A 9,797-nucleotide genomic window follows, 5' to 3' on the forward strand; every position below is an offset into this window, starting at 1 on the left:
GGCAGAGTATTCGCCTCACATGTACGAGGCCCTGAGTTTGACCCCCAGCACTAGAAAGAAAAACTAAACAACAAAAATGTGCATTGAGGAGCTCACCCAGAGATAAGAGACCTAGACTCATGTTGAATGGGGGAACAGTCAGTTTACAGCAAAAGTTGGTTTCGTATTTCTCAAGAGGTATGAATATGACTTTCTAGGTAATTTTGGAGTCTTAGAGTATTAGAGAAAATAATTTGCCTCATTTTATATCTGCCTATAAATTTTCCCCCCGAGATAAAGATCCATTTGCATTTGTAGAACCAGAACTTGTTTCCTTTGACTGTTAAAAAACTGTTCCTTTGGACTGAGCACGTGGACGTCCTTTTCTTTCTTGAATATGGTTTCTTTTAGCGATATGGGTTTGAGTCCTTCGGGTATCTCACTCTTCCTCTTGTTGGTTGCAGCTATAATGAATATAGTTCTGTCTCAGCCATGTGGGAAGATCTTTGTAGGGGACCCACACCAACAGATCTACACCTTCCGAGGCGCCGTCAACGCTCTGTTCACGGTTCCCCACACGCACGTCTTCTATCTCACACAGGTAAGTCTCTGCCCCTCGCTCCCCACGAGCGTAAGCAAACATTACATTTCCTGCCCCCTCCTAGTTTTGTCTGTGCTAGGCACTGTGTATGCGCCTGTGCTAGGCTCACAGTATAGAACATACGCTTCCTGTAAGCAGTGGTTCTACACAGTCAAAACTATTGTCATAATAGTCATGTTGCTTCATTCTTAAGGTGACAGATCACCTTAAGTTAGGTAGAGATGGGTATTTGGCATTTTCTCAAAGATGAGTGAAAAGCACAGTGCCTTTAAGGAAAGTTGCCAAAGACAAAATTCATACTTTTAAGTACTCAGAGAGAGCAGGGGAAAGGGAGACACTTCAGAAAGAAATGTACTCATTACCTGACTTATGTAACCTTCCTGTACATCACCTTTACAATAACAATTTTTTTAAAAAAGACTCTTTCAAATAATTTCAAAACTTTGAAAGATCCTGAGCACAAGAACTCCCCATGTGCTAGCATTATGTAAACGTTATATAAGCACTCCTCCCTCTCCAGCCACACGTCTGTGTGAGGCTAGATTTTCTTCCCACACTTTAGCCAAGGTAATGTAGCACCAGACTGAATGCAGATGTAAGGAAGAGAAGCCAGACATGAAAGAAGAAGTTGGCAAAAAAATGTCAAACACTATCCTACTTGCTAATTTCGGCAGGGAAGGGGGGGGAAGCTTATAATGGTGTTTCAAAAAAGTATTCTTTATGGGACCTCTGTCAGTTGTAAAAAGCACTCCTTCACCCTATGGGATTTGAGTTTTCTTGTGTCCAAATATACACTACAGAGTTTTGTAGGTTAGTGAGAGGTCTGTGAACTGATTGTATTTTCTTATACTCCCATCTGTTTGTACTCATTAAAGATGACAGAAGAAAAGTTGTGCTTTTTAAATTGACCTAATGTTTTTTTAGATTTACAGAAAAGCTGAAATGATAGTATAGACAGGTTAGTTCTCATATAAGCTTAATAATCCCTAAGGATTCACATTTTCTATTAATGAAGAACACTTGCCACATTTAATGAACCATGGCCGATTGTTTGTTATAAATGAAGATACAGAGTTTATTACGATTTCTTGATAGTTTTTGAGTAACGTTTTCTGCTGCTCTAGGACCTATCTAGGAGACCACATTAGGTATAGCCGCATCCTGAAGCTTTTCTTGGCTATGAGAATTTTTTAGACTTTTCTTGTTTTTGTTGACTTGACAGCTTTGAGAAGTATTAGTCAAGAAAATGCTTTTCAAAAGTACTGGTCAGACGGGGGCCTGATGGCTCACACCTGTAATCCTCGCTACTCAGGGGTCTGAGACCTGAGGATTGCAGTTTAGAGCCCGCCCAGACAGCCAGGCTGTGAGACTCTTGTCTCCAGTTAACCACTTGAAAACCAGAAATGGCGCTGTGGCTCAAAGTCATAGAGTGCTAGCCTTGAGCTGAGGAGCGTGGGGACAGACAGTGCAAGAAAAGTACTGGTCAAGTATTTTTAGTATGCCCATGTATGGAAACTTATCAACACAAAATAACCACCAAAACCCTTAGAAATAAAATCAATAATTTGTTGATCTCCAGGCTCCCTTTTACTCTAGGAAATTTCCACATCCCCCAGGTCATGCAGCACGAGTCAGGTCTTGGCAGTGCTAGCTGACAGCTGCTTTGGTTTGTTGTCTTCCAACAGAGTTTTAGATTTGGTGTGGAAATAGCTTACGTGGGAGCTACCATCTTGGATGTCTGCAAGAGAGTAAGGAAGAAGACGTTGGTTGGAGGAAACCATCAGAGTAAGGCTTGTAGTTGCTCTTTTAGAAAGCTACAAGTTGGAAAATTAATTGCTGTCTTTCTTTTGATCTGCCATGGAATGTATGCTTTCTTCCCAAAGGTGGCATTCGAGGCGATGTGAAGGGACAAGTGGCCTTGTTGTCACGGACCAATGCCAACGTGTTTGATGAGGCTGTCAGGGTGACCGAAGGAGAAGTACCTTCCAGGATACATTTGATTGGGGTTAGTGTAAATTTCTGGGGACCATTTCACGCACAGAAACGTAGTGGGCAAACATAACCACCAAAAACGTTCCGTTTCATTAGGATCATCTTGCAAGAAAGCCTTTGGGTTTTTGAGTTCTTAATTGGCTATATCATATCTGAAGTCCTTACTTCCTGGCTCGTACAATTATGGTATCAGAATATTCCCATGATCTCAGACACACTAAGGACCAAGTACCTTTTCTTCCACTCTAAAAGAAATGAGTCTTGGCTCTGGATGGGAGACTACTGTCTCCCTGAGATTTTTCTTGTTGTGTGTCATCCATGTGTGTGAGAATAGTGGAGCTGGTGACACTTAGGCCACACCAGTTATATTAATACACATGGACTGAGGCCCCTGGGTTCCAGCTCCACCTCTGTCACTAACATGTGGCTTGGGATAAACCACAACATCTGCGTGCCTGGGCCTTGAGCTCAGGGCCTGAGCCCTGTCCTTGGGCTTTCTCAAGGCTAGAGCTCTACCACTTGAGCCACAGCACTACTTCTGGCTTTTTTCTATGTATGTGGTACTGAGGAATCGAACCCAGGCCTTCATACATGCTAGGCAAGTACTCTACTGCTGGACCAAACTCCTGGCCCTATATTTTTTACTTATGGTAAAAAGGCCTTACTATGTTGCAGGCACTCAGTAAATATGGTTGGTCACCGATAGCTCATACCTTGCATCCTAGCTACTCAGGAGGTGAGTCTTTCCTGGACAGAAAAGAAATAAATTTAACTTTAAAAAAAAAAAAACAAAAAAACAAAAAACAAGAACATTTGGAACTAAAGGGAAAAATTTCAATCCCTGTATTTCATGTAACCTATCTGGTATGGTTATTGTTATCTTTATCCTTATAGATCTGCATTTGTGTATAAAATTATATTTATTGTATACGTAAGAATCAGATGCTTGTTTTTTCTTTCACTCAGTACATGAGCATGTTTTCATTCATTGCTAGAGGGATGACTTTGTATTATTTCCTCTATTAGCATTTAGCCATTTTCACTATAAGTGAATCCCATCCTTGCAAGTGTGAGAAGAAGCAAGTTAGTTCCCTCCCCCTTCTTCATCCACTCTGCCTGTAGCACATGCCATTGCACATGTGATTGTGGGTCATAACATCTGCTGTCCTATTGATCTGTGCCGTATGTCATTGTTTTTCATGCCTTTCCCTGAGAGATGAATGGCCGAGAAGGGTAGAACCTTTATCATGTGTGCCTTCTGATCTGGGCCTGGTGCCATAGGAATACTGGGGCAAACCAGGACTTGGTAGGTGGCACTGCTTGGCTAGAACAAGGTTAACCAGTGGTATCCTCAGGCCCTCCCCAAAGGCTGACCTTCAGAATCACAGCATGGACTTCAGGCATTCAGTGGCTCTTTCTCTTAAGAAACAATGTTAAGTATTCTCAAGTGTGTTTATTACTTGGTAACATAATTTCTATTCCTGGAAGGTCTGTTCAAATTGTCCTTCTGTTGAAGAGAAAGCTCCTGTCTTGCCCTTCTTATGATCACAGGGTAAAAGAGAATTTGTAAATTCTGAATTTCTTGCCCTATTCTAGCTCAGTGCTTTCTGCTTGATAAAAGTTCCCCACTTCTGTGGGTTCAATGGGCGATCCATTTCCAAGAAACCACCTTACTGTAAAATCCTATCCCTGCTTTTGTTTTATTTTGTTATGTTCAAAAGCAACACAAAACACTCCACCAACCAACTTTTTCAGGGTATCAAATCATTTGGACTGGATAGAATTATTGATATTTGGACTCTTCTTCAGCCAGAGGAAGAACGGAAGAAACGTGAGTAGTTGCCTGGCCTCACCGTGAGACGGGGATGGGGGCTCCCAGGAGTCAGGGTTTTCGTTGACCTTCTGGAGGAGGAGATCGTTTTGATATCTCTCTACATCACCCAACAATAAAATAATTTTTTAAAAAAGAGTAGAATGGAGGGCCGGGAATGTGGCTGAGTGGTAGAGTGCTTGCCTAGCGTGCATGAAGCCCTGGGTTTGATTCCTCAGTACCACACACGCAGAGAAAAAGCTGAAAGTGGTGCTGTGGCTCAAGAGATAGAGTGCTAGCTTTGAACAAAAAAAGCTCAGAGACAGCGCACAGGCCCTGAGTTCCGGCCCCAGGACTGGCACCAAAACAAAAAGAGTGGCATGCCCTCAGCCTGCTGTTTTCAAAGGTAATAAGACTTCCAGGGCCTTTGTCCCACAAGCCTCCTGCTATCTGCTGCCGTCCCTCGGCTGTCTTCCCCTGCATCCGTCGGCCTGGGCAGCTTTATCCATCACCACTTTCATGCGGGCCCCAGATGGTAGCTTCTCGTTTTTCTTTGCCTTTGGACTGTGCTGCCTCAAATCCTGTGCAGTAGGTGAGGCCCATGGATACAGCCTGTTGGTCCCTGTGGAAGTGGAGAGAGCTCCACACTGACTTCCCCGGGGACACGCAGCAAGTTAGTGATGCCATCCCAACCCCGCCATCTGCCTTGGTGCGTGGTTGGGAGTGCACATTTAATAGTCTACCTCCATCCAACTGTGTGCATCCCTTCTTAGGAAACCTCGTCATCAGGGACAGGTTCATCCGAAGATGGGTGCACAGGGAAGGCTTCAGTGGCTTTAAGAGGTATGTGACCGCTGCTGAGGACAAGGAGCTTGAAGCAAAGATTGCGGTAGTCGAAAAATACAATATCAGAATTCCAGAACTGGTGGAAAGGATAGAAAGATGCCACATAGAGGACTTGGACTTTGCAGGTAAGAAAGCAGTTTGTTCTTTCTTTCCTTTCAGTGTTCATTCCTTCCCTTCCCTTCCCTTCCCTACTCCTTCCTTCCTTCCTTCTTTTTTTATTAGCTGTGGGGCTTGACCTTGGGGCCTGGGTACTGTCCCTGAACTCTTGTGCTCAAGGCTAACATTACCACTTTGAGCCACAGCACCACTTCCAGTTTTTAAGTGGTTAATTGGAGATGAAGAGTCACAGGGTCTTCCCTCTGCTGTTTCTCTACCCACATCAAGTATCAGTAACTGTGGATAGCCTTCGAAAGCTTTTGTCTGCTTTTGTGTTGGAAGAGAGGGCATTTATTATTAGGAGAAAGGGGTAGATAAGGCCCTGGGGTGGTTATACAGCATTAAGTTAAATATAATTAAATAATGACAAAAAGGGAGCAAAGCAGGGCCTTCTTTATTGCTAGGCCACTTTGAAGCCAGTAGAATGAGATTTTTCTAGTCCCAGCTCCACCAGAGATTATGCTAACCAATTTACCCACCCTCTTCTGGGTTTCTCCCCCTCCAGATGTGAAGAGTAGAGATAGGGTGGGTCAGGTCATGTCGGCTGTGGTTCTAGTGGCAATCCTGGGTGTTCCTCCCAGGATTAATAATAATTTAGGTAACAGTGTTTTTGCTTTTCCTCTCAGCTTTTTTTTTTTCCTGATGATAAATTTTGCGTTCCCCACAAAGCCTCCTCCGAGACCCTCCCTAACAGTTGTTTTTCTGTCCTAGAGTATATCTTGGGCACTGTACACAAAGCCAAGGGCCTGGAGTTTGACACTGTGCACGTTCTGGATGATTTTGTGAAAGTGCCTTGTGCCAGGCATAACCTTGCCCAGCTTCCTCATTTTAGAGTTGGTAAGGACACTGACTGGTACTTTTGACATGTATTTTAGTAGGTTCCAGTTGGTTGCATGTTCCCTCTGAGTGCCTTAACTTCATGTGTTCTCTTGCCGTGGTCCTTTTAGAAGGAACCAAAAACAATACCATTAATCTAAACTCTTGATTATTAATGCTGAGGTTTATAGAAAAGGCTAACTTCCAGAGGGTGTTCCTCTCTCCGGGGTGTCTTCCTTCTCTGTGATAATGTAACACATTTCCTCATTCATCTGAGTGAGCCCACTGGGAAGTGGGAAGGGAAAGCGCATAGGTACCAGCAGACTTGGGTCCAGCTCTGGCACTTGATTCATACTGGCCCCACATGGATGAGCGACTTTTCCTCTGTGAGCCTCAGTTTCTCCATCCACCTCTTGGGTGTATGGACGACGTGTATCTGCATCCATCAGGGACATTGCAGGTGTGGTACGAGTTAACATAGTTTAGGATTTATGGTCGAGCTAAAAAAGAAAAGAAAAAAACCCCAGCATTTCTTGCTACTCGTCTGTGAGGTCCTTGTTTATTTTTATGGTTGCTATTTGTAAGAAAATTGTGTATATACAGCCAGAAAATGTAGAGAGATATTTTTGGGGTTGAGTATATTTGAATGAAAACATATGGTTCAGAGAGAGGCTTTGAGCTGACTGTGTTTCCTTTCCTTTAGAGTCATTTTCTGAGGATGAATGGAATTTACTGTATGTTGCAGTAACTCGTGCCAAGAAGCGTCTCATAATGACCAAATCACTGGAAAACATTTTGACTCTTGCTGGGGTAAGAGGAACGGGAAAGCCCGACTTACTTCACGAGCATTTGAATGCTGTTTGGTTTGAGGAATCGAGCTGGCTTTCACAGGCTTTCGGATCCAGATGTTGGGTGGTTTCCTGGGTGTATAGAAGCCAACTGCTTGTGCACGAAGAGTTCCCAGCAGTAAAATAGAGTATGGCTCCTTCCCAGATTCCTCCCTGAAACTTTCACTCAAGGCTAGCACTCTACGTCTTGGAGCCACAAAGTGAAAGCCAGGCAGTCGGTGCTTTTCAGGTTAGGTCAGAAGGTCGCAGTTCATCTCTGTCTGGCTCTTTCCTTCCAGGAGTACTTCCTGCAAGCAGAGCTGACGAGTAATGTCTTAAAAACAGGAGTGGTCCGCTGCTGTGTGGGCCAGTGCAGTAACGCCATCCCCGTCGACACGGTCCTCACCATGAAGAAACTGCCCATCACTTACGTACGTCTGTGCTTCGGGGGTTGGAGGCTGCCATATGCATGGCCTCACTCATAGGCAATGTGCTTACTTACTTGGGCCTTGGGGTAAACCAAAGAGAAATGTGTGTGAGCCTTTCCGAAGAGCTTCTCATGGGTACAAGCCCGGCGGAGGTGAGGGCCGCCCGCATGTCAGGTGGAATAGGCAGGAGTCACCGTGGTCCTTGCTGTCTGGGCCTTGCTGCCTGTCTGGATGTGCTAATAAGCCTTTCCATTGGGGAAGTGAGGGTGGGACTAGAGTTTTGGGGTTTATTTTGTTTTCCTCCGCAGAACCTTGTTCAGTTTTGCTTGGGTGTCATTCTCTCTCTGGCGCTCGTATTTTTTTATTTTTTTAGTTATTTGGTGTTTGGGGCCCAAATCAGAGCCTTGCACAAAGGATGCATAGGCTCCTTCACTCCAGAACCTCGTTCTTCCCTCCATGCTTTTGCTCATCCTGGGACTTGAACTCGACCTCACACTCTTGCTGTGCCCTTTCATCTCAAGGCTGGAGTTGTACCACTTGAGTCACTTCTATCTCTTCATCTCTTGACCAGAGGAAGCCCGGTTACTTCTCAGGGGGAACGTGGTAGAGTGGCGTCTGCGCTAGATGGTAGACTGCTGGGAGGGCTGGTGTCTGTCAGGATCACAGTTCCTGTCACATGGCCTCCACGACGAGAACTCAGCACTTGGGGGTGGGAAGTCCTCGTTGCTAGGTTGTTGTCTTACCTCTTGTTTATCCTGCACCACAGAGCAACAGGAAGGAAAACCAGGGTGGATACCTGTGCCACTCGTGTGCAGAGCAACGGATCGGGCCTTTGGCCTTCTTGACGGCCGCCCCAGAGCAGGTGCGGGCCATGGAACGCACAGTGGAGAACATCGTCCTGCCCAGGCATGAAGCCCTGCTCTTCCTCGTCTTCTGACACGGAGTGGCCTGCGGTGGCTCCACGTGCTGCGGACAGCCAGTGCGGGCTTCCTGCTCACCGGAGACTGGGAGTTCCATCACGGACCATTAGCTGAGGAAGAAGACACCAGCCGGAGTTGGACCTGCCATTTCTCTGTCCCCTACAATAGCCAATTTTCCACTTGCCTGTCCTCCGTGTCTATCAGGTCAGGGGAGTGGGGGAAGTTCTTTTGATATAAAAAAAAGCAAACTACATTTTATGTATTTAAACTTTTATTACAAGGTTTCAATTAAACAGGCATTGCACTGACATGCCACTGTGACACCTAGCTTCAACACTGTCATTTCTGAACTTTCTCCAACTCTCCGTATTTTTTTTGCTTTCAGCAGCATGTTGCTGATCACGTGACCCTCGCCGGCCATTTTTCTGTCACGAGAGGCTGCCCATGAAAAGTTATGGTATGTGTCTGTCATTATAGTGAGCAAGTCACATCAGACACAGAAGACACGTGTTTGCAGTCTCTGACTCAGGCCTTTTTTGTTTGTTTTTTTGAAGGGGGTTGGGGAGTTATGGTCAGTGGAGCTGAACTCAGGGCCTAAGCTCTGTTCCTAGTGCTCTACTGTCAGGGTCCTTCATCCCCAGTCCCTCTCGACTGGGAGGGATGGGGAAAAACACACCCCGATGAGTCCAAGCCGTGAGAGGAGAGGGCCCACTGTCCTCCCGCACTCAGCCTTCCTTCCCCGGAGCGCGAACAGAGACGCCACGCAGCTTCATCAAGGCAGGAAAATCTCTCTCCCTCCAATAAAACCCCCTCCTGGGGCAGTCCCTCCAGCGAATATACCCTCACTCTAGGTCTCAGCAGAAAGGGATAAACAATAACACATTTGTAACCAATGGTAATCAAGTAAGTCTTGCTCCTTGCCTTGTCTCAGCAGGAAGTTATTAGACATGGGGTTACTCGGCCCCCAATATTCTACCATTTCTGGTTTTCTGGTGGTTAGAGATGAGTCTCATGGACATTCCTGCCAAGGCTGGCTTTGAACGTCGATCCTCAGATTTCAGCCTTCTGAGTAGCTAGGAGCTTAGGTGTGAGCCGTCAGTGCCTGGCTTACTCGGGTCTTTATGTCCCCTAACTGGGCTGGGCTTTCTAATACAGGATGGTCACTTGAATGACCAGTTGCCTAGCAACTTCGTTGCCTAGCAACTTTCCAAGTACCTTGTTTTGATATTACCATTAATGCATGGGAAAAGATCTCTGTTGGTTGGCCTTACAAAGGGTAACAATGTATGTCAGTTTTTGGTGGTCCTTTTTTGATGGTTCTGCTAACCAGGCATTTTCTATTCCTGAACCAGTTAGTCTTTTGGAACAGTAGTTCTCTAACATCTGAAAGAGAAAGGAGGGAGGATGGGGTAATGAATACAG

General features: G+C 45.4%; 1 protein-coding gene across 4 annotated transcripts in view; it reads left to right on the plus strand.

Moving 5' to 3' along the window:
• Window positions 1-8,702, plus strand: part of Fbh1 (F-box DNA helicase 1) — a 37,210-nt gene extending 28,508 nt beyond the window's left edge. For all 4 annotated transcript variants that reach the window (XM_090318839.1, XM_090318840.1, XM_090318838.1 and 1 more), the window contains exons 12-20: window positions 444-580; window positions 2,266-2,365; window positions 2,464-2,585; window positions 4,328-4,403; window positions 5,156-5,353; window positions 6,096-6,221; window positions 6,904-7,010; window positions 7,327-7,458; window positions 8,222-8,702. In XM_090318839.1, the coding sequence (XP_090174965.1) occupies window positions 444-580; window positions 2,266-2,365; window positions 2,464-2,585; window positions 4,328-4,403; window positions 5,156-5,353; window positions 6,096-6,221; window positions 6,904-7,010; window positions 7,327-7,458; window positions 8,222-8,392 (1,169 nt within the window). In that variant the 3' untranslated portion in view covers window positions 8,393-8,702. The remainder of the gene's footprint in view (window positions 1-443; window positions 581-2,265; window positions 2,366-2,463; window positions 2,586-4,327; window positions 4,404-5,155; window positions 5,354-6,095; window positions 6,222-6,903; window positions 7,011-7,326; window positions 7,459-8,221) is intronic.
• The last annotated feature ends 1,095 nt before the right edge of the window (window positions 8,703-9,797 follow it).

This window comes from Megascapheus bottae, chromosome 26 (genome assembly GCF_031878675.1).
Source record: "Megascapheus bottae isolate mThoBot1 chromosome 26, mThoBot2.hap1, whole genome shotgun sequence".
Classification (NCBI taxonomy): Eukaryota; Metazoa; Chordata; class Mammalia; order Rodentia; family Geomyidae; genus Megascapheus; species Megascapheus bottae.